The sequence below is a fragment of the Mustela erminea genome, chromosome 2 (assembly GCF_009829155.1).
Source record: "Mustela erminea isolate mMusErm1 chromosome 2, mMusErm1.Pri, whole genome shotgun sequence".
NCBI lineage: Eukaryota > Metazoa > Chordata > Mammalia > Carnivora > Mustelidae > Mustela > Mustela erminea.
In genome coordinates, this window is record NC_045615.1 from 75,314,694 (window position 1) to 75,340,216 (window position 25,523).

At 36.9% G+C, this 25,523-nt stretch overlaps 1 protein-coding gene across 4 annotated transcripts in view; it reads left to right on the top strand.

The window, feature by feature from the left end:
- MYOZ2 (myozenin 2) overlaps positions 1 to 11,843 on the top strand; it is a 37,087-nt gene extending 25,244 nt beyond the window's left edge. For all 4 annotated transcript variants that reach the window (XM_032333289.1, XM_032333292.1, XM_032333291.1 and 1 more), the window contains 2 exons: positions 3,049 to 3,232; positions 11,415 to 11,843. In XM_032333289.1, the coding sequence (XP_032189180.1) occupies positions 3,049 to 3,232; positions 11,415 to 11,649 (419 nt within the window). In that variant the 3' untranslated portion in view covers positions 11,650 to 11,843. The remainder of the gene's footprint in view (positions 1 to 3,048; positions 3,233 to 11,414) is intronic.
- The last annotated feature ends 13,680 nt before the right edge of the window (positions 11,844 to 25,523 follow it).

Genomic DNA, 25,523 nt, shown 5'->3' on the forward strand with positions numbered 1-25,523 from the left:
TCCTGAAACAGAGTAACGGACCCTTCCTTCTTGGTTGTTAAGTTGAAAAGTATAACAAACTGAGGAAGCAAACTTAAGCTTATCCTAATTTAGCAAGAATTATTATTGGTTAATATGCCATGTATCCAAAAGCTTTTTGAAAAGTTTCTTCAAACTGAATCAATAAGAGTATTATGATGCCATAATATTGCAGGAATTAAGTTCTTTGAATTTAAATCAGTTATGTTAAGGACAGTATTTATGTTATCATGTAGCATTGTTGAAATGTAATGTATCTGAGAACTTAAACATATTACATTCTTTCTTGCATAATTCAGCATATCAAAAAAGAGTTATTAGTTAATTCTATCTATAAAAAGAAATTAGAAAACCAGGAATATATTAAAAATGTGAAAAGATTAGACCCCTTATCATCTTTCAATGTAGTAGGTTATTTTGATACTCTTATAAAAGTGATTATAAACATGAAAATATTCTAAGCAAACTTGGTTAGGAATAAAAAATACTAGATAGAAGGTTTATTAGAATTACGGTTATGTGATCATTATGTTTATGGGTGAAAAAAACTGAGAAAAAAACCACAAAGGTAAAATAATTGTATTAGGGTAGTGGGATTTCAAGGACTTTTTTAAAAATACAAAATTCTAAAATTTCCAGTTTCTAGATGGCTGATATCTGATCACTTTTAAGAAAGGAATGGGAAATAAAATGTGCTAGTTATGATAATGGAGTTCTATATACCATACAAATGGAAAGCACAAGAAAAGTAACTCTGCTTTCCTGGAGGAGATAGGAAAGGATAATAGAAGAGGTAACCTCAAGCCAAGGCTTAAGGTAAGAATTTCCAGGTAGCAAGACTTAGAAAGAGCATTCCAGGCACAGGGAACTAATGGAGCAAGCAGAGAAGCATGAGGGGACACAATATGTGTCAAGCAGATCCAAGTTCTGGAGCATACAATTGTGAGAGGAGAATGGCAGGAGATGAGGCTGTGCTGAATAATCTAGATTTTTGTCATGGGTAGCCATCATAGCACCCTGGAGAAGGGAGGTCAGTGACATGATCCAGTTTTCCAGTTGGAAAGGTCACTCAGGCAGCCCTGTGGAAAGTCTGGGGAGGAGTTGGAGACTAAAGGATGAGTATGAAGACTATCGTGAAAGGCTAGGCAAGGGGTGGTCAAGGCCTGAACCGAGGTAGTAGTAAAGGGAATGAAGAAAGAAGAAGGAATTTTCCAGAGCAAGTTTTCCAGTGTTCTGTTTGAAAATCCCTTGCTTAAGATCTATAAGCCATACTTGAGACTTACTAAAGCTAAATCTCTGAAAGGAAGAATCCATTTGGCCCAAAGTGACTCAGAAATGAAGTTGAGAGTCACTATTTTAGCAATTCTTAAGAAGTACAGCTGTACTTAGTGATCTGCTGTGGGAAAGAGAGGAAGTTTAGGATAATGCTTCTATCCTGGGCATCTGAGGTAGTGTTGGTATTCACCAAGTATTCACTAGTATAAAGGAAGAACTAAGTAGAAAGTGGCTACATATACGGTCAGGCCTGGTTAGTACTTGGATGGGAGAAAATGGCTACATATAGGTCTAGAAAGATTATTAAGGGTGTGAGGGGATATTCGTTTGGACAAATATAATGGAAGGTTGAACAGAAGAGCCTGGAGATTAAAAAAAAAAAGAATTATGAATATGTAGGTCACTATTGTAACCAGGAATATAAATGGAATTTTCTGGGGAGAATGTATAGTATAAGAAAAGATCTTTGAGTAGCTAAGTGGCAAGCATCAAAAGAGACTACCATGAGATACTAGAGGTAACCAAAAGAAAAATTACATTACTGCAAACAAGTAACTGCCTAGAGGTGGCATTTTCAGCAAGATATTTTGGAGGAGATAAACTCTTCAGTGTAAAGAATGGATAGACATGATTGTACACGAGAAAGCAGAAAACATTTTAGAGAAGAGAAAGAGCCTCAGAAAAACCTAAAAGTAAGAGTGAACAAATGGTAAAGGGTTTTGACATCATGGAAAAAAGAATTAGGCAAAGGACACAATAAAGTTGTATGGTGGTGTAGTTGGAGAGTACCCAGCTGCCTTTGAATACTTGAAGAATGTCACTTTGATGCAGGTGAAAGCAGTTTAAAGTTGATGCCAGAAATTTGTGTGATTTTTAAATGGCACTTACAAAAAATTTCCAGCTCCCAGAAGAAGTTGAGGAGGTGAGACCAAGCAGAAAAGTTAGGTAAGAAATCTTTAGGAACAAAGTAAGCATGGGATGGGCACACCAGGGAATAAGACTGGGGCCTAATTAAGGCAATGGAAACAAGTTACTTCGCCATTTTGAAGTTTAAATGGTTTGCAGATCGCTTAGCAATTTAAGATAGACAAGACCTAAAAATTACCTCTACCGGATCAGCCCCCAGAGGAGGGAGATTTTGTCCTCCCTGATCCTTCCCCAGCACCTAGACCACAGTAAACACTCAACATATATTTTTAAGTTAATTCATTCACTCTGATATCTAAAGCCTACTATAAATTAATGTAAGGGTGGGGTGCCTGGGTGGCTCAGAGCGTTAAAGCCTCTGCCTTCAGCTCAGGTCATGATCCCAGGGTTCTGGGATCCAGCCCCACATCAGGCTCTCTGCTTGGCTTCCTCCTCTCTCTCTGCCTCCCTCTCTGCCTACTCGTGATCCCTGTCTGTCAAATAAATAAATAAAATCTTTAAAAAAAATTAATGTAAGGGAAATAGTTTTTCACAATTAAATGAATAGTTGCACTGAACAAATACATACTAGGATAATCAAGGAAGAAACACTTGCATGATTTGGTATAATTAAACATAAGGAAAAGTGGTTTCTTTTGAAATTCCGTAAGTTTGAAGGGGTTAAAAATGTCTTACAGTTTCAGACTACTCTTTTCCAAGAGCATAAAAAGGATGCATTCTTCATAAGTTCACCCCCACTTGAAAAATTAAACATGGTAAAATGTTAGGTGGAGTTCAGTAACTCCTAGGTGCTCTGTGTTTATTTACTCTTGCTATATTTTTCCAAAGGATATTCTGGACCACTGAAGGAAATTCCTCCTGAAAAGTTCAACACCACAGCTGTCCCGAAGTACTATCAGTCGCCCTGGGAACAGGCCATTAGTGGTGATCCGGAGCTTTTAGAGGCTTTATACCCTAAATTTTTCAAGCCTGAAGGAAAGGTAGAACTGCCTGATTACAGAAGCTTTAACAGGTAATCCAATTATCCTGGGTGATACTGTTGGCATCTAATACCAAGGGTTTTTTTTTTTTTTTTTTATTTCCATTTCCAGCATAACAGTATTCATTATTTTTGCACCACACCCCGTGCTCCATGCAATCCGTGCCCTCTATAATACCCACCACCTGGTACCCCAACCTCCCACCCCCCGTCCCTTCAAAACCCTCAGATTGTTTTTCAGAGTCCATAGTCTCTCATGGTTCACCTCCCCTTCCAATTTCCCCCAACTCCCTTCTCCACTCTAAGTCCCCATGTCCTCCATGCTATTTGTTATGCTCCACAAATAAGTGAAACCATATGATAATTGACTCTCTCTGCTTGACTTATTTCACTCAGCATAATCTCTTCCAGTCCCGTCCATGTTGCTACAAAAGTTGGGTATTCATCCTTTCTGATGGAGGCATAATACTCTATCCCCAGGGGTACAGGTCTGTGAATCACCAGGTTTACACACTTCACAGCACTCACCAAAGCACATACCCTCCCCAATGTCCATAATCCCACCCCCTTCTCCCAAACCCCCTCCCCCCAGCAACCCTCAGTTTGTTTTGTGAGATTAAAAGTCACTTATGGTTTGTCTCCCTCCCAATCCCATCTTGTTTCATTTATTCTTCTCCTACCCACTTAAGCCCCCATGTTGCATCACCACTTCCTCATATCAAGGAGATCATATGATAGTTGTCTTTCTCTGCTTGACTTATTTCGCTAAGCATGATACGCTCTAGTTCCATCCATGTTGTCGCAAATGGCAAGATTTCATTTCTTTTGATGGTTGCATAGTATTCCATTGTGTATATATACCACATCTTCTTGATCCATTCATCTGTTGATGGACATCTAGGTTCTTTCCATAGTTTAGCTATTGTGGACATTGCTGCTATAAACATTCGGGTGCAAGGGTTTTATATCATAGTATGGAGAACTGAATTCTCTGGAAGAAAAAGAAATTTTAATAATAGATTCAAAATAGTTATACAGGATAACTCCTAAGCCTAGGCAAGGACTGATTTTTACAATATTACATATTTACAATATGGCAAGACTTGGGTTTTTTAGTACAAAAATGAAGGTAATGTTTCAGAAACCATCACTGTTAAAACATCAAGATTATTTCCCACATTATTAAATGTTTTTTAAAACATTTTTATTAAAAAGTTTTATTAAGAAGTTTTTTAAAAATTAGTAATAATTTCTCATTCAAAGGTTGATATTAGCTTTTGTATGTTCATTCAAATGAGAGTGCTATTCAAGAATTTCAGAAATAATTTACGTATATGACTATGAGAGTTGCTGTGTAACTCTAGGCTCCAATATTTTTTAAACCACATTAAAGTTAATTTAAGGAATTGTGGCCCAAGACCCCAGCATATGTATCACCAAAACTTATGCTACTAAAAATATTGCCAAATATCTGCATGATAGTATTCACAATAGATATCTAGTTCTCCCTATTATCCAATTTTAATAATTCATAATAATTAATAATTAATGGGTATTAATTATTATAAATTATATTATTAATTTTTAATTATATTTTAATGGTCTCCTAGTCCATTCTTTGATCATTTGGTTTTCATTTTTACAGTAAAGTATTTTTAGTGTGGGGGGTGCCTTGGTGACTCAGACTGTTGAATGCCTGACCCTTGACTTCAGCTCAGGGCATGATCTCAGGGTGGTGAGATCAAGCCCCACGTCAGGCTGGTGCTGAGCATGGAGCCTGCTTAAGATTCTCCCTCTCTCTCTCTTTCCCTCTGAACCTTCCTGTCCCTCTCTACCACCCTCGCTCACATACATACTCCCTCTCAAATAAATAAATAAATAAATAAATAAATAGAAGTATCTCCAGTATGCTGTTTTGCACCCACAGAAAAGTATTCCTAATTTATAGGCTGCTTAATGACTATTCACTTGAAAATTAATAAATTAAGGAGTAAGTCTTTGATTTACGAAAGAATACCACGAAGTCTGGGGACGCCTGGGTGGCTCAGTTGGTTGAGCAGCTGCCTTCGGCTCAGGTCATGATCCCAGCGTCCTGGGATCGAGTCCCACATCGGGCTCCTTGCTCAGCGGGGAGCCTGCTTCTCCCTCTGCCTCTGCCTGCCATTCTGTCTGCCTGCGCTCGCTCTCCCCCCCCCCCTGATAAATAAATAAAATCTTTAAAAAAAAAAAAAAAAGAATACCACGAAGTCTGCATTTAAATAGTGATCTTTTTTAGTACTTTTAAAACTATTACACTATTAGAATGTTAGTTTTCACATTTTACTATTGTAGTGGTATTAATATTATGCCTCTTATTAGTAATAGAGTTACTAGGATTGCTCCTAATACTATTACTAATTGGTAATGCTAATAGTATTAGTACTACATCTACTGCATAAATGAGGTATACCACAGAATTTAAGGAAGGATTGAGGAGTGTCTGGGAACCAATGATAGAACTTTCTTCCAAAATGAGAGTGTAGAAAATTACAAAAAGTAAGACAATAAGGGAAAATGGAAAATAATGGAATACTTGAGGCTTGTTTCTGAGATTAGTGCTTTAGAGATGTTGTGTGTGTTCCTTACACTGTACTTTCAGTCACATGACATTCGTTCTATAACTGGAAGACTGTATCTCCTGCACTCCTTCATCCATTTGTCCATACTCCCAACACCCCTCCTTACCTGGCAACCATCAGTTTGTTCTCTGTATTTGTAAGGCTGATTCTGCTTTTTTGTTGTTGTTCATTCGTTTTGTTTTTTGTTGTTGCTGTTTTTAGATCCCACATATAAGTGAAAGCATATGGTATTTTTCTCTGATTGATTTCACTTAGCATAAGTGAAATATAAGTGAAATTCACTTTAGGTCCACCCTTGTTGTTGCAAATGACAAGATCTCATCCTTTTTTTATGGCTAAGTATTAGTCTGTTGGGTATATCCCAGTGGAATATATACCACATCTTCTTTACCCAATCATCTACTGAGGGACACTTGGGCTGCTTCCATATCTTGGCTATTGTAAATTATGCTGCAATATTCTTAGATTCTTTTTTATTGTTAAATAACAGATGAAACAAAATATGATACATAGATAATCCCAAACAGGTAGCTTTAAGAGTCTTTTTGCCCTTAAAGTATACATATCTGGCTACACAAAATTTGAGGCCTTGTCTGTTACATACATTGCTCTAATAGCCTACTTAACAAACATTTAAAAGTATAACCATATCTTTGCCTTGAATGCTTGCTAAATAAGTGAGCCTATAAAAAATTACATGGGTAGGAAATGGAAATCCATTTCTAGCTAAAGAAGGCTAGTTATATTAGAACAACTTCAAAAAAATAACTAGAAAATCTAGTTATTATAAAATGTTTGAAAATCTATCAAGGAATTAAGGACTTACGGGCCAAACTAGACATGAGGTAAATTTAGAGAAGTAAACTCACATTTGGTACCACTTTTTCCTGTTAAGGATTTTGCTGATTTATTGGCCACAGCTAATAAGTAGAGAAAGTAAGCAAACTTTTCAATAATCTTGAATCTGAGAAGGCCAGAAATAGGAATATAGGGTCTGCTAAGAGGAGAGGTCCAAACATTCTAAGCTTTTAGTTGGGATTCTTACAGGCTATCCCACTAGAACAAAGGTGAACAAATAATAGACCAGCTTTCATGAAAATAAATACTGGTCCTAATCAACACAATCCTAGGTTGGATAAAAAATCACCTCCTTTATGTCAAACTGCCTGTCATGGCCAAAAGTAAATCAGCATTTTGCATCCAGTGGATAACCATATATTCCTGAACTCCCATGAATGGGTGCAAGTCCTGTGCAATTGCATGGGGTGCCCATGCTTTAAAGGGTCATGACTGGTTTTTCAATGCTTTGTTGTTTTTAACATGAAATTTTTAACAATTTTTTAGCAAGAACCCCAGGTTTTCATTTGGGGCCTACAAATTACACAGCTGGTCTTAATCCAAGGCTCCGAGCTTAGGAAGTGGTTATTGACCAACAAGGTGGACTAAGGTGCTTTTTACCTTAAGCTTCTCCGCACACAGGACACTCTTGCAACTACCTTATTAAATGATATATTTTTTTTTTATCTTCATGTTTCACTCTTTACTTGTCCATAAGATCTATTGCATCTTTGAATTCTTAGCACATAGTAAGGTGTTTAGACATAATAAGCCATCAGTAATTTGTTGCACGAATAAATGACTGAATCAACAAATAAACAAACTATTGATATATAATGGCCATCTTCTAAAAAGATAAAACACTGTCTTGGACATCTTGCACATCCAAGGATAAGTATTACTTATGTACTGAATCAACTCTGAGTCATAAAGACTCTTCAATTCCCTAAATCAAATGACAAAATGTGAGACAATGAATCAGCTATTTGCATCATGAATGGGACAGCAACCTGGCTTGACATCACTTAGACACAGCCCAAGCAGGGCGACATTCCTAAACACACTGCTCTACTTAGCAAATGATCTCAGAAGGCCCCATATACCCCAAGAATTATCTCATGAGGGTGCGGTATAGAGTAGTGACTAGAAAAATAGGACTCATGGGAGACTGGGTTTAAATCCTCGTTCTACAGCTTAATAGGTGGGGGACTTTGGGCAAGTCATTCAACTTAGCTGTGTCTCTGTCATCTATTAAATAGAGATATAAGTAGAATCAATTTATAAGGTTATGAAGATTTAATGAAAAAAAAAAAGGCAAAGCCTTTGTCTTCAAAGTTTGATCCACAGGCCAGTAGCACTGGCATTACCTGGGAATTGGTTAGAAATGTGGAGTCTCAGGACACACACTAGACTGATTGAATTAGTGTCTGCTCTTTAACGAGACACCAGTGTGACTCCTTCATCAATAGAGTTTCAGAACCATGTAAAAAAGGGTTTGATATATTAGTACCTAGTCACTAAATAATAGCTGTAATCAATATTATGCCTTCTGGAGCTTAATAATGATAAAGAACTGAAATGATAATCTAAGTTCTTTGACTTCTTTTCTAAAGTGATCTCTTTTACCTCCAGAGTATGGTTTTAGGCCCTGACTGTGAAAATCTATACTGATACCTTTGCTAAGTACCACCTGGGACTAAGGTTGCTGCACCAATCAGTGACCTGTTATTATCCATATCTACCATAGCAATTTGGGGGAAATATCAACCTGAAATATCAACCTGAAAACAGATGCAACAGAAAATAAAACATACTGCTCATCAGAGAGGAGTAAATTAGTGGAAGATAAGAAAATGATGGGAAACAAGACAGAGATTCTATACCATGGACCATCTGTTCAGCCATTGTTGAGATCCTCTCTCCACTCAATGGATATTCCCTTCACTGAGGATTTTAGTGTCTGGCTCACTGTCTTCCTCCACAGGACTATTCCGCTCACACTTCTTGGTAGCTTCACAATCCATATATGATTTATTGAACTCTCCACCCTTTCAAGCCTTTGATTCTCTCATCTTAAGGATCGCTTTCTGAATCCCACCTCAGCCACCCCTGGCTTTTCTTAAAGTTTGTCATTACCAATACCTGTGTTGCCTGCAGAATCATTTCAAGCACCCTCTTCTCTATCACATTGTATCTTTACTTTTCATTTATTCTTTTATTCGGTAAAACGTCAGCTCCACATGTTAAAGCCATCCCACATTTCAAAGTCCATCAATCACTGTCTCCTTACTTAATCACACTCCACAGTCTCTCACTATTGTCACACAGAAATTAAGATATTCAAGAAAGATCATAGAGAGACAAAGCTACAAAGAAAATCAGATTTCTTCCAGGCTCTAAAATAATCTCCACAACAATTAGACAATCTGATAGTCTTCCCAGTTCCATAGTTCAAATTTTTATGAGAGTCTTCTAGATATACAAGTATACTGTAATGAGTTACAAAGATATATCAGAGAGAATTCCTGTCCTCTTGCAGTATGGTTTAGCACAAAAATTATGCAGATATATCAATGGATGTAATGGAAAATAGGAATTGGGGTTATAGGGGAGGTAAAAACAGAATCCATGGAAACTTAGAGGAGAAAGAGCTACTTCTGGCTGTGGGAGATCAAGGAAAGCTTCAAGAAGAAAGCTACATGTTACTTAAATAACAAACTTAGAACTTAAAGAACTTAAAGTTTACTTGGAAGTGCAAATTAGAAAAAGTTATAACCTAAAGGAGATAGAGAAATGTGGTAATAAGTGTCAGAGTACTCTAACAGAGAAAAAAGAATATGACTAAAAGTAGGAGAGCATAAAGGAGAAGAGGAAGCAGTTCATTAAATTTGGCTGGAACAAAAGGGACATAAAAAGAAAACAGGACAAATGGACATGATTGACCTTTCCACTGGCATGTCAAAATCGTTTCCCACCCATACACCAAACCTGTTCCTTTCTGTATCTTCCACCTAAACTCTGTATATACTAAAACTCTGTATATACAACTAATCCTTGATTTCTATATTTCCTCAAAAATTTTTATCCGTTTTATCAGAAAATCCTGTTGACTCTACTCCCCAAACCCATCCTGAAACCATCCACCTCTTTCCATCTTCATGGAAAATACCTGAAATTCAAGCCACCATCATTTCTCACTTGAATTGCCACAATATCTTCTCTCCTTCCACTCTTGTCCTCTTACAATCTATTCACAGAGCAACAGCAGCCAGAGTAACCTTTACAAAAATTTAATTAAATTACACTACTCCCCTACTTAACATTTTACAGTGTTGCCTTCACACTTAGAATGAAATTCATATTCCTTACTTGGACAAAGTCCCATACAATCCACCTCTCTGTCCTCTCTTCTACCTCTTCTACCTCTGTCCTCTCTTTACATACTTGTCTACCAACATAGGCCTTCTTTCTTTTCCTGACCATATCAACAATATCTCTGCCTTAGATTCTTTGCATTACTTACTCCCTATGCCTGAGATGCTAACATGGCTAACTTCTTACCATCAGATGACAGTTTAAATGTCACCTCTTCAAAGAAGTCTTCCCCAACTAGCCAGCTAGTTATTCATCTATGCCCTAGTAAATTATACTATTTTAATTCCTGTATAGCTCTCATTACTAGCAGATGTTTTGTCTCTCTCTCTCTCTATATATATATATATATATACACACACACACATATATATCTATATAGATATATATATATAAATTGTCTATCTTCTTCATTAGAGTATAAGAAGCTGGTGGGGTGCCTGGTCGCTTGGTTGGCTAGGCGTCTGACTCTTTATTTTCAGTTCAGGTCATCTTAGGGTGGTGAGATGGAGCCCCATGTCAGTGTAAAGTCTGCTTGAGATTCTCTCCCTCTCCTTCTGCTCCTCCCCCACCCCGTGCATACATGCTTTCTCACTCTTTAAAAAAAAAAATAAAAAGAATAAGAGAGCTTGAACTTTGAGCTCACTGTTCAAGGTTATATCCCTATCCACTTATAAATGCCTGCTGCTGAATGAATAAATAAATTAATGGCTAAATCAAAGAAAGCTAGAATGTTATGTGGGGCCTTGAATGCCAAAATGAGTTGGACTTTATTCAAAAGAAAAATAGAATTTTTTCTTTTGAAAAAGACACACTTCTTGCCTTCAGAGAGCTTACAATTCACAAATTATACCAACCCATATTATTAAAAAAACAAACTCAGACCAAATCATATTATGGGGTAAAAGAAAAAAGCTAACAAGCCAAAGTACCATATCATAAGCACCAAATGACTGACACCACTATAGGAATTTGGCTAACAAACAGTGTGCCAGCTGGGATAATTGAGAGAAAGTTGGAACTTAAAGGCCACAAGATATACACATGTGGAGAGAAGGCAGGGAGGAAATATTGAAGCAGGGAAACATTGTTAGCAAAGACACAAAGGCAAGAAACGTTTTCAATGAGCTCAGAGTATAGAATAGATTAGTTTAGTCCCAAACTGAGAGTACATACAAAGGGACTTTATATTGATGTATTAACAAATATGTTTTATCATAAAAACATTGTTCTAAAATAAAAATGTTTGCCTCAGAGATAAGAAACTGAAAATTGTATTAAGAATATAAAAACATTCCCATAGAATTATGAATTAAATTGGTTTCTATTCTCTGGCAAGTGAATTTGAAAATTAATTAATATATTCTTTTTCTTTTCACTTCTCACAGAGTTGCCACCCCATTTGGAGGTTTTGAAAAAGCATCAAAAATGGTTAAATTCAAGGTTCCAGATTTTGAGCTACTACTTCTAACAGATCCCAGGTTTATGGCTTTTGCCAATCCTCTTTCTGGTAGACGGTCCTTTAATAGGACTCCAAAGGGATGGATATCAGAAAATATTCCTATAGTGATAACAACTGAGCCTACAGAGGATACCACTGTACCAGAAACAGAAGACCTATGAAAAAAAGTTGTATGTGCCACAAAACCGTCTAAATATAAATGTTGCTGTTTCATTATTCTACTTACTGGCAAAATCACTTACACTCTTCATTAGTAACAATAATTTAATAGCAATTTAGCAATTTTCCTTTTATTGCTTTTAAATTAAATATCAGATCAAACACTAATAAACAATTTGAAATCTTGTTTTAAAAACTTTCAACTCACATGTCTTTATTCATAATTTTGTTTTCACCCAGTCTAAACAATCCAGACTTGTCACTGAGAAAGTCCAGAAGAGTAACTGACTACAAAAGGTTGCACCTTGGGGCACCTGGGTGGCTCAGTGGGTTAAAGCCTCTGCCTTCTGCTCAGGTCACTATCTCAGGGTCCTGGGATCAAGCCCCACATCAGGCTCTCTGCTCAGCAGGGAGCCTGCTCCTGCTTCGCCCTTTCTCTCTCTCTGCCTGCTTGTGATCTCTGTCTAATAAATGAATAAAATCTTAAAAAAAAAAAGCTTGCATCTTATTTTTCTTTAATATGAGCTATTTTTGAATAAGTTTTTTAAGTGGGATCTAGAATTAGAGTGCAGTGCAAAATATTTAGACACATATGGAGTTTTCTTTAAGGGATGAAAGCTATGGAAGCTGATGTACAAACATTATGGATGGAGAAAAGGGTTGGAAAGCATTCTTTTCTGGTGACCAGGATAAAACAGCATGTCTGGATAAAGCCTTTTAATTAGTCATTATTAGAATTTCTAAACTGCTTTGTATTTTTTGACCAGCTTTGAATCACTAGGTAACTATTCCAGATGACATTCTCCAAAGTTCAGTTGGGTGACTATATTCATTTAGTATTAAGTCAACCACACAAAGAGACAATGATACAGCAAACATCATACTCGTCTTAATGGCCAGGGTATATACTTGGAATTCAAACTCCGTAAATCCCAAAGCTGTGTGTTGATTAGGTTTGACTTTATGTATGCATTTTTAGAGGAGTAATAACAAATGAAATATATAATAATATAGGTAAAATATACATATGTATGCATGAGAGAGATGTATAATTTGAATTGACAGGTTTTTTTTTTTTCTGAATCTTTAAATTCTAGTCCTTAAATACTAGGGAGTATATGCTATAAAATATAAAAAAAAACCAAGAACTGAAAGAGCACAAAACATCTGAAAGCAAATGAGATTCGCAAACATATTGATATACAAGGCTCAAACTAATATAAAGGTATAGATCTGTCTTAAAATATGATAGAGGGAGTAGACAGCATAGAGCTAATAAGAAATAAGTATCGGGACGCCTGGGTGGCTCAGTTGGTTGGACGACTGCCTTCGGCTCAGGTCATGGTCTCGGAGTCCCGGGATCGAGTCCCGCATCAGGCTCCCAGCTCCATGGGGAGCCTGCTTCTCCCTCTGACCTTCTCCTCGCTCATGCTCTCTCACTGTCTCTCTCTCAAATAAATAAATAAAATATTAAAAAAAAAAAAGAAAGAAGTATCAATTTTTCCCATTTCAATTCAGTTAAGAGTTCTGTGATAGAAGGTTATGCCAGAGAAGGAATGTCTCAGCCATAAAAAACTATGCCTAGACTTAAGTTTAGGGAGAGAGGATAGTAAAGAAAATGCCACATAACAACATATTTACAAAAGAATCTGTGTATGCAGTGTTGGAATTGGTGGTTTTAATCATTCACTAGTCTTGTAAGCAGAGAATTTTTAAAAAAAATTGTTAATGAAAAAAGTTCCTACAAAGTAACAATATTGAAATATTGTATTAATACATACTGAAATTATAGAGAATTTATATAATTTAAAATATATCTTTAAGATAATTTAGTTTAAGTTTTGGTGTTTATCTGTTTTAAAATAACAACATTGGCATATTTGATGACCTAGATATAAGGCTCTCATCATGACAATTTTCGGTCCATTTTTAGTGTTTTAAAAAATAAAAATTGTCATATTCTATTATACATTGTGATGATATCATTTAGTTTTTACTGGCAGTTTGAAAGGAGTTACTATTTTTCATTAAACTGAAATTTTATTGCATGATTTCAATGATCTCCAAATAATTTAACTGTGTGCTCAATGTCACCATTCTGTGAACCATTAAAAGGGGGCCCGGTGATTAAATACGCTAGCTAAAAGAACAATACTCCCCCCTTCTGCAACTACCATAAAGGAATATTTAAAAAGGGAAAATCTTCAGTTGCCTTTTTTTTTTTTAAAGATTGGAGAGAAAATGATGGAATAACTCTCTGTTCACTATTATATTTCTCCCTTTCCTGGAAATGTGTATCAATTCTAGCTCAGCTGTCTGACACCTTTAGAAATGCCAAAATTTCACACTCGGGTTGTTACATAATTGAGAATTTGAAACGAACTTTGAATAGGTTTCCATTGACCTGAAAAGCAGCTAAATCTTTCAGAGTCTGAAGAAATATGATAGTCTTTTTAGAACAGCAGAAAAACTGTGGCATCTTTTCCAGTCACATTTGTATACATGAAAAATGGAATAAAGGAGAATGAAAATTAAAAGAAAAAGTAAAAGAATAAAAATAACTTTCATTGATGGACTACTAAATGCCAGGCAGTGTACTCACGGTTTTCTAAAGACTCCTTAACATATATTTGTCAGTTTTTATTTGAATAATTATCCTGCAAGGAAGGTATAATAAGTAATCTCAATTTTATATAAGAACATTGAGCCCTGGAGAACTAAGGTGATTTGCTTAATTCTAGCACGAAGGTTTGATAAGTCTGGCTCTAAAAATATATGCTCTTGTCATTGTTTATCTTCTCTTTCAGAGTAAAATTTAGCCTTAAGCTATTTTTTTACATTAGACAAAATAATAATAAATCTCCTTTATCTTAACTTGAGGCAAATATAGCTATAAACTGGACAATTTCAGAGTTATCCTCCAAAGTCACTCAGGCACTCATGATCAGAGGAGGCTGTGCTGCTAGGACGTGTTGAATGTGAACTCAATAAAACCAGCAATATGCATGTTTAATATAGAAATCTGAGGACCATGAAGGCAAACTCTGATTAAATTTGCTCATTTCTGCTCAGAATCATGCATCCTTTTGATCTGTGTAATCTTCCCTTCCTTTCCCCTGCAGAGGTGAAAGAAGAGGAAAGAAAGGAAAAGAATGCATGACACTGAGAAATCTTAAGGTTGAAAGAAGTCATAGTGCGATAATACACCAAAGCCATTCCTTTAAAGGAAAATATTTTCTACTTCTCAAAACTTGAGATGGAACTCTCTTCCTTTCCATTATACCGTTCAACAGACTTCCAGATCATGAAATTATATCTCCTATTTTATGTAAGCCAGTTTCCTAATGATCAGCTGGCCAATTGTTCTCTAGATAATAACTAGAGCGGGCACCTGGGTGGCTCAGTGGGTTAAGCCTCTGCTTTCGGCTCAGGTCATGGTCTCAGGGGCCTGGGATCGAGGCCCGCATCGGGCTCTCTGCTCGGCAGGGAGCTTGCTTCCACCTCTCTCTCCCTGCCTGCCTCTCTGCTTACTTGTGATCTTTCTCTCTCTGTGTCAAATAAATAAATAAAATCTTTAAAAAAAACAAAACAAAACAAAACAAAAAACTAGAGCTACACTAATAACTAGAGCTGTGGTTAAAAAGACCATTCTTGGCTTTTAACTCTACTCCCTTCAATCATTTCTCAAAGTTAGGATTTTCCATTTCTTAACTCACTATTCAAAAGCACTTGATAATTAAAAACTACTAATTATTGGTCATTAAAGAATCAAGGCAAATATAAACTATAATTTTGAGTCTAAGTGACCATTTATTGAATCCATTTAAACTTTTACATTTTCTAAATAGATCCATTTATAAATGTTTTAGCAGCTTGGAAATGGAGGGGGGCAATTATTCTTGCAAAGGCTAATGTGGAGCAAAATGTCCAGTCGTGAGTATGAAAAGAACATCCTGAACTTTCCAACTCGGGGCACAGCTGTACCAGCAGACTTATTAATTCTGGAATTTCCTCACTCTGCTGCTTATGCAAGATAAAACTTACATGACATCATTGCAGTTTCTCAGCCTCAACTGCTTTTTATTAAGCTTAGGAAAGTATTGCTTTGAATGCTGCTTTTCTTATGAAAAATATTTTCGACCTCCACATGCTCTATTCTGTAGGAAGAATGCCAGCTTTTGCCCAGAGAACAAGCAAGGGGAACCTACTGATCAAAGCACTTCACCAACGTATCAAAGAGTCTTTGGGAAATTATAATACTTTAAAAAGTTAGACTTTCCAGAACTAAGGGAAAAAAATAAGTAAAATTGTGTAAAGATTTCCAGGGCTGAAGCTGGAGTGTTTATTAGATAAACAACAGGGTGTGTCTCTATTTGAATTCCTTAGATAGAAGGGCTGAATTTTAACTCAGGACAGAAATTTTTTTCTGCTTTCTCAATAAATGTAAATAAAAGGAAGATTTGGTATGTATGGGCAGACATGGGCGAAATCAGAATTTTAAGAGGTTATAGTTCAGAACCAAAAATAATGTGCTTATTTTTCTGTACTGTGTTACATTTTGAAACACATTTCAGTGACAGCTGAAGGGGATGGAGATGTGTCAGGAAATAGGACCGGAAAAAGTCACAAGGAAAAAAGATAAATTCAATGTCATACCCTATTTTAAAACTGCTGATTGAAGAACTAGTATAGAAGCTGCAGCACTAGCAAAATAAATATAAATGAAAGGGGCAAAAAAGGAATGCCAGAATGAAGCAGGCTGAAAAGAAATACAGGCCAGCCTGGACAGGAATTAGTTGTGTTATTTCGTGCTTTCTGCAGGATTTTCTTCATACCTTTTGAAGTAGTTCAGATTTTACATGTACACAACTGTCTAATGTGAATTGTCCCCAAACAGATACTCTGAGCACATCTTCTGTATCATTACTTACTTACGGATAACGTAAAAGCTGTTGTTTGGAAGGTGCCAGCTGGCTGCTGGTCTACTTACTACAAATCAGCGATGTAATCTCAAGCAATTCACTTCACTCTGTCAGTCTTCTCCAATTCTTTATGTGGCTCAAGTGCTACCTCTGCCTGAGACCTTCCCTGACCACCCTTATTTCAGAACATATATTTCTAACACATTATTGTGGTTTTTTAAAAAAGATTTTATTTATTTATTTGAGAGAGAGAGAGAGTGCACGCACAAGCGGGGGTAAGGGGGAGAATCCCAAGCAGGCTCCACACCCAGCATGGAGTCCAAGGCAAGGCTTGATCTCACAACCCTGAGAGCATGACCCCAGCTGAAATCAAGAGTTAGACACTGAGCCATCCAGGTACCCCATTATTGTGCTTTTTTAAAACTCGCACTTATTATTCCCTAACACAGTGTGTTAGTCTGGGTCCTCTGAGAAGCAGATGTCAAGATGGGGTTAAATCTGAAAATATTAGGAAAAATGCTCTCAAAAGTGAAAAAGGTGAAGGAATCTAGAGGTCTAGGAAAGCCAAGAGACTTCAAACAGCAGTGCACTACTTGTCCCACACTACCATGCAGTCGAGGGAAGACGCAGGGCAGCTGTTGGAAAATCCTGGAGCCAAAGTCACCTGTAGGAAAGGCCCTGTGCTTCCCTGAAAGAGTTCCACCTTAGTGTCCCTGTCACGGTCACTCACTGGCTGGGAGTAGACTGTGGAAGGCAGTCTAGGCCTGAATGAAGTGATGGAGGTCACAGTGCACCAACACTGGGGCCCTTGGTCACTAATGTTGTTGGAGATCTGCATGGAGCATTCTCAGGGCCCACCAAAATAATACACGTACTTGTTCCTTCCTTGTTCATCTAGCCCACCGGAATGAATGTTCTCTCAGGGCAGAAAATTTGCCTTTTTTTTATTAATTGCTTTATCCTCTGTGCCTGGTACACAGTAAAGAACAATAAAAATGTGTTAGATGAATAAATGTATCTGAATTATGGGGATAATATTAGTTTCCATCTTAAAAATAATTGCATTATAGGGGCACCTGGGTGGCTCAGTGGGTTAAGCCTCTGCCTTCAGCCCGGGTCATGATCTCAGGGTCCTGGCCTGGGATCGAGCCCCGCATCAGGCTCTCTGCTCGGCAGGGAGCCTGCTTCCCCCTCTCTCTCTGCCTGCCTCTCTGCCTACTTGTGATCTCTCTCTCTCTCTGTGTCAAATAAAATAATAATAATAATAATAATAATTGCATTATAAAGTATACTACCCCATATATAGTAAGTCCTCAATAAATGTTGTTATGAATATAATAAAAATATATCAACATCATGCCGTAAGATATCAAAATCACTTAGAACTAAGCTAGATTAGAGGTTATATTGAAAATTCTTTGGGATAAATATACTTTGCTCTGATTTGGATCAAACATATGTTGGAGCAAGGAATTTATTAAATATAGACATAGAAAAATTAAACCGACTACCTTTTTAGGATAAGCATTAGCATTAACTTCGTTCTCTAGACTCAAAACTGCAGTTAGGATAGCCTTTTTAGGATCTTGTTAGAATAGTCTTATTTCCTGTGAGCTTTCACATATTTTATATGTCATTTGAGAAATTTTTCTCATAGTCCTTGGGCTCTATTTAATGTCACGCCCCGGAATGAGAGCCAGCTTGGAACCCACAGTCAGAACAGAGCCACATGGCTCATGACTCACCAGGACCCACGTTTTCCCAGCCCACCTTGTGCTGATATACGCCAAGGTGCCTGCATAACGAGGGTGTGGGACTTAGAGGTTTTCACAGATAACCTACAGGTTTTTAGAGCCATCCTAAAATGAGCTCCCAAACCATTTCTTGTAGAAATTCAGACACCAAGTGGGTGGGTCAGCTGGGCTCTGGTCTTCTGGTCTTCTCTGGTTTCAATCTAAGCTTGTTCCAAATCCTCTCCAGGGCCATTCTCCGCATGAAGAAGGTGATGGCAAAATTAGGCCGTGCCACTCTCTGTTATATCTATTATAAAACATGTGCTTCTGAGAATTTTTACTCGAAAATTCCTTGTGAAAGTCAGCCATTTCTTCTGCATGCAATGTCTCTTTTTTGCTCTGATTCCGCTTCAGTTCCCAGGCCTTTAGCTTTTAGGCTTGAGTGAATAAATTCTTCTTTTTTCTTATGAAAAGCCAAATTCTGTTTTGCACAGAACTGTTGGGTTACATCCTTCTGGTTTTTGTCTTAGTTCTCCTAGCTTTTATTCCAATGGTGATTCAATTTTCAGGGACGTCCAAGAGAACAAATCAAAGGTTTGCATTTTTATCTGGGATTCCTATCCAATCATGGCAAGATGTTCTTGGCAGAATCTTGAAACCCTGCTGTGTGTCATGCTTGCCTTCAGGCGTGGAGGGGTAAGCTGACAGCTGGGACCAATGAAGTGCTGAAGAAAGGAGAGAGAAAAGTCCTCTTTGGGGCAGCAAGGCCACCATGCCCTGGGGGCAGCCTGCTGCTTAGGAATTTTTAAAAATTGACATGGCGGATACTTTCCTTGATCAGTGTACCTACCTCGTCAGAAAACCCATCACACAATCAGAACAGAGTTTCCATGGAACTGATTGCTACATAACCCTTTCTTTTTTTTTCCCTCCAAATAAAATAATTTTTCATTTAAATTCCTGTTTGGAATGTTTCAAATCAAGGAGCATAATGGCCCTGGGGCACCTGGCTGGTTCAGTCCTAGAGCCAGCAACTCTTGATCTTGGGGTTGTAAGTTTGAGCCCCACATTGGTATAGAGATTATTTAAAAAAAAAAAAAAAAAAAAAAAAAGCTATATTGACCCTAGATTCTAATGTTTTGGTACAAATATCTCTAGAGTATGGTGAATAAAAACAGTCACTCCCATATCCTTTCAGGGCAGGGTAGGGAGGGGGGCGGGTGGAGGGTGTCCTGCCTTGCTTAAAAAAAGTAGGCATCTGGAGTTCATACCCAGGGAAAGGAGGTGATCCCTCTATGAGCTGATGCTAAAATAATGAAAAATTCACCTAAATGTAATCTACCTGAAATAATCTTTTCTTCTTTTCCACCTTACTCAGTAAAAGCAGGCAGAAATACCTTCCAATTTCCATTCTCAAGCTTAATTTTAAAATTCACTTTCTAATATCCATTTTACCTACGTGAAAAATTGAGGCTAATGAAGATTTTACAACAGAGCTGATTTGCCTTAGGTCCCAGGCTTCCTTTATAAGGCTCTGTTCTGGGCCATGCCGCATTCCAAGCTTGGCACCTGTTTTGAAACATAAAGTCAAATGTGAACATGGGCCACACTTATTTAAGAAAAATATTCTTGGGGCGCCTGGGTGGCTCAGCGGGTTAAGCCTGTGCCTTCAGATCAAGTCATGATCTCAGGGTCCTGGGATTGAGCCCTGCATCGCATCGGGCACTCTGCTTCCCGTCGTCCACATAGACACAAGCTGCACACCTCCTAGTGACATCGGAGCTTGCTTCCCGTTCTCCCTCTGCCTACTTTGATCTCTCTCTCTGTCAAATAAATAAATAAAATCTTTAAAAAAAAAAAAAGAAAAATATTCTTTACTTCTCAGATATAGAAAAAACAGTGAACATAGTATATGATTACAGTCACTTTTCTCACAAACTCATCAAAATTATAAAAAACACATTAAACTTATCATAAAGTTACCAAACTTATTTAGAGACTGAATGTATGTGTCTCTTTTAAAATTCATATGCTAATATCCTTACCCTCAATGTGATAGTATTAGCAGGTGGTACCTTTGGGAGGTGATTTGATCATGACGATGTAGCTCTCATGAATGGAATTAGTGCCCTTATAAAAAAGACATCAAAGCACTCCCTCACCTCTTTCCCCATAAGTACACAGTGAGATAGCTGTCTATGAATCAGGAAGTGGGCTCTCACCAGACACTGAATTTGCTGGCACCTTGATCTTAGACTTCCCAGCTCCCAGAACTGTAAGAAGTAAATTTCTGTTGTTTATAAACTACCCAGTCTATGATATTCTGTTATAGTAGTCCAAACATACCAAGACACATAGAAACAGAAAAATCATATTTTCCAATGCATAGATGTATACATGTGCATATATGGTTAATGACCATAATTATCAAAATTATTTGACTATGCTATTTGTACAATTCCATACCCTGATGTTTACTTAAGTGTTCTCTTGTTAGCATAGCAAGGACATTAACATTTTAGATATAATAAGAACAAGTAAAGAATAAGTTATTATTTTCCAAATACAATCTACCAGGACTATGTTAATAGCGTAACAAAACACTCTCTTTGGTTTAAATAAACAATCATCAAAGAATCAAAGAACTTTATAAACAATCTTGAAATATTCTAGATTAATCCCCTCATTTACAGAATGGAAATTTAGAGGAGTTCAGAAAGTAGCCCAATCTCACAATGCACATCTAAAATTAGGACACCAGAATTCTGCTTCTGATCTCACATTCCTTCCACTATCTTATTCTCTTTCTCCTATCTCAGTTGAGAACACAGTTGTCCACATAGACACAAGCTGCACACCTTCTAGTGGCATACTGTAAATATGATTTCATATTTATCTATAAATATATGGATATAGCCTCATATAATTTGCACATCTCATTTATTAACCATAGCTTTAATCACAGCTGTGAATAGGGGTAATGTTAGCAAAATGTGGAGCCAAAGAGTAACGGCCTTTTTATAATGTTAGGAAGTTTTTAGTCAGCAAAAAATTGTTAATGTGATAATATCAAACCAAAATGAATATTTTTTCTAACTGGAAGGGAATACATTTCTACACTATATTGAAGGGGGAACTGCTCCTTCTATTAAAAACCTCTTGGGGTGCCTGGGTGGCTCAGTGGGTTAAGGTCTCTGCCTTCGACTCAGGTCATGATTCCAGGGTCCTGGGATCGAAGTCCCGCATCGGGCTCTCTGCTCAGCAGGGAGCCTGCTTCTTCCTCTCTCTCTGCCTGCCTCTCTGCCTACTTGTGATCTCTGTCTGTCAAATAAATAAATAAAAATCTTTAAAAAATAAAAATAAAAAACCTCTTGTTCACATCTTTCAAACTATAGTTTTGTTCTGTTAAGGGATCTAGAAATCAATTTCATTGTTTATGGTCAAAAGATTTTCATATGAGGGGCGCCTGGGTGGCTCAGTGGGTTTGGACTCTGCCTTCTGCTCAGGTCATGATCTCGGGGTCCTGATATCGAGCCCTGCTTCGGGTTCTCTGCTCGGTGGGGATCCTGTTTCCCCCTCTCTCTGCCTGCCTCTCTGCCTACTTGTGATCTCCCTCTCTATCAAATAAATAAAATAAAATAAAAAGATTTTCATATGAAATAGAAAAGAATAAAACATGAGAGTGCATCACTCGCAATCATAATATTGTTTTAAGAAACTAATGATTTTGTTCTATACATGTCCATGTGAACTGGATCCTAGTGTAAAATATACTGCTTTTTCTGGGTTGCAGTCTACAATGTTTAAAGGCTACTCTTCTACCTACTGCTAGCTGCTGTTTGAAATGGAAAGGTCAGCGTAGTATTTAGCAACTGAAATGACTTTTCTTCATCACGTTAAAGCTGTTATAACTAATTCTATAAAGAGAGTTATTCAGAATAAAAAGAATTTGAAACAGTAACAGAACAAAACTTGTAGAAAACAATTTAATCAGAAAACTTTGATTTTAAAATGTACAGAGTCTAGGGTGCCTGGGTGGCTCAGTCCATGGAGTGGTTAAGCTTCTGACTTCAGCTTAGGTCATGAGGATTGAGCCCTCATGGGATTGAGCCCTGAGTCTGGCTCCAAGCTCAGTGGGAAGTCAGCTTCTCCCTCTCCCTCTGCCCCTCCCCCTGCTCATGCTCTCTCTCTCAAATATAAATAAATAAAATCTTTAAAAAAAATAAAATGTAACTAGTCTCTAACAAACGTTCCTGGGATATTATTTCCCAAGAATTAGATTGTTTTCTCCCAGCACAATTTCAGTTTCAGGACTTGTTTTACAGATAAGAGAAAGAAAGACTCAAGAACAATAATAGTTGAGAATTAGAAATAAATTCAGTCCTTTAGAATTTCTGCTTTATAATACCTATAATTCTTTGAAGTATTTCTATCACTAAATATTTTCCAATAGTTTTATTACTCTATTAAAAGGTGTTGTATTTCCCTCTTTCCTTTTGACTGTGAAGTGAATTTCAATAAGGAAGTTCAACTTGAAAACACTGGTGCCCTGAATATTTTTGTCATCTTTACAAAGAAAAGTGCTCTCCAGGGCAACTTCCTTTGGGCTCAGTGCTTCAGCCAATATGCTATGAGCAAAAGATATGGTGTTATTCTACTATTGTATTTCTTAAAGAACTATTTTAAAAACAAGTCAATCCAAGATGTAAAGTCATGTGTGTGTGTGTGTGTGTGTGTGTGTGTGTGTGCATGGCTTAGATTTGTTAGTTTCCCAGGGGTGAGAAAATAAGTTTGATAAATTCCCGAACATCTTAGTATTTTTCATCAAGTCAAAGTACTACTATAGATATCACAATTCAGAAAAAGAAAATCTTTACTTGTGAAATGCTCTCGATGACTTCCTTATGTTCTCCTTCCCTTATCTTTCAAAAGGGTATAAAGATGCCAAGTATGTTTATCACCAATACTTGAAAATAGAAGAAATTTCATTGTACTTTAAGAGACAAAAGATTACTATCTCTTATGAAACCTCAGAATATTTCAGGGAAAGTATTTCACACAGGCCAATTCCAAGTGTTTCAGAATTGGGTTTCAATTCTGGCTCTACTTAGCATCCAGCACAAACTTGGGTAACTTTACTTCCCTGAACTTAAGTTTTCTCACCTATACACTGAGAGACTTTAACAAACTAATCTCTAAGATCCTTTCCATCTCTAAGATTTTAAAAAAACCTTATATGTAAAACATGTTATAAAACTTGTTTTATAAAAAAATTGAAGGGAAAGAATATTTACATACAAACCATAATTGGGCTAATTGAAAAAAAAATCTGTTTTTATTTTTGGGTGTCATATTTTTTCAGAAGTTGACAGCAAAAGTGCATCCTGAGCTCAGTTCACAGATGGTATATGAAGCCTGTTACTGCATTTTCCAGAGACATGTTGATAAGTCCATTGTCAGTGAACATAGATAAGAGCCTCCTTAGATGAAGGCCCACATGGGGAAAAACAATTTTAGGTGATGACAGAAAAATGTTTTCCTGTTACCAATAACTTAAATATCATATCCACTTTTGATTTCAGATCAGAGCCAAACAAGTTTAAGCTACAGGTTCGTGCATATTTTTGTTCTTTTGCTCTCATTCTTTAAATTCTACTTGTATTTTAATTTCTCATCGCTCTGATTTGTCTTTTTACTTTTATTTTGTCACTACTTTATGCTATTTGAATTCACTTTATTATTAATATTCAGAATTCACTCTAAATACTTTTTTAGGATGATGTGAATTATTATGAATGAATGGATTGATTAGCTTAATATTTACTAGGCCTCAAAAAATTGTTGGGAGAGAACTGAGTATTTTTGGCTTGAAAAAACAAAAATATTTTCCCAGTGAAGTAGTGTCTTATAGAAAAGTGAATATAGATTTCTGTTGTTACAAAGAAAGAAATAAGACCAGTATGTGGAAATTACTGATAGATTTCAATTCATTGTGATGAAAATTTCTTAAGTTAGTTTTAAAAAGGAATAGGCTGTACCACGAACATCAAGTTTTCTACCATGTCACTATATTTGAACAGAACTTGGACAACCACTGGTAGGGATGATCCTTCAGTGAGTGGGAGGCTGGACCAGATGTAATCTAAAGCCTTCCACATCTTTGAGATTGTAATAAAATACATAGTACTGCAAGAAAAACAATATATAGGTTCTTATCATCACATTGTTGTTGATGACAACAGTATTGGTAATTGTAACAATAGCACTAATGGCTGTAATAATACATTATAGGACTTTATTGCTTTATTTGGGGCAGTATCAAAAGATATCATATGTAAGTTTTCTCATCACAGTTTTACAGACAAGAAAATTAGAATATTTCAAAGTGAAATAACATACAAGGGTAATGAAATTCCCTAAGCTGACAATAACTCAGCAAAAATTAAGGCTAACCACTAGCTGTGGTTAACTAATAGATGTTGATTATAGTATAGTAAAGGTTTAGAAAGATTGGGATGTATGGCTAGTAAAGTTTTGATTAAGGAAGAGCTGGTTACGATGCTAAGGATATTGAATTTGACCTTCTGGTGTTTAACAAAATGGCATGCTGCAGAGCTTTGAGAAGTGTGGTAAACACTCAGCTCCTGAATTTCCTATCTTAGAATAGCTAGAGGACTTTCAGGGATTCTCTTCTCTACCTCACTTCCTCCCATATCTGCATTATTCTTTCAGACCTACTACTCTAAATGGCAACATGCATTGCCACAAGCAGCTCTGAGGTCCCATCTACAGCTTTACAATCAGAGAGAAGATCCAATATGAAACTGCTCTGAAAGGATGCTGATTAGCTTGAGTCACCCATACACCAATCACTGGGCCAGTAAAGGGTGAAATACTCCACTTAGAGTTATGCCCACCCTATGGCTAAGTTATTATTAAAACCTGTGGGTGTGTTATTATTAAAAGCAGGAAGACATTCCTACCTACAAAGTTTTCTGGGTGGGATACATAGTACAATGTCAATTTCCCTTTTTCCCATCTGTTGGCTTCAGACTGACTTTTTGATGCTTAACTTGTGACCTATTACAAGCCTCTAATTTAAAACTCAGTACTTAGATATGCCAAGAACTGGTAGAAAGTTTGAACTTAGAGGATTAAAACGTGTTCAGTCAGGGTTTAGTCAAATTCTCGAGCAGGGTGAACTAAAGGGCACTCTTCTGT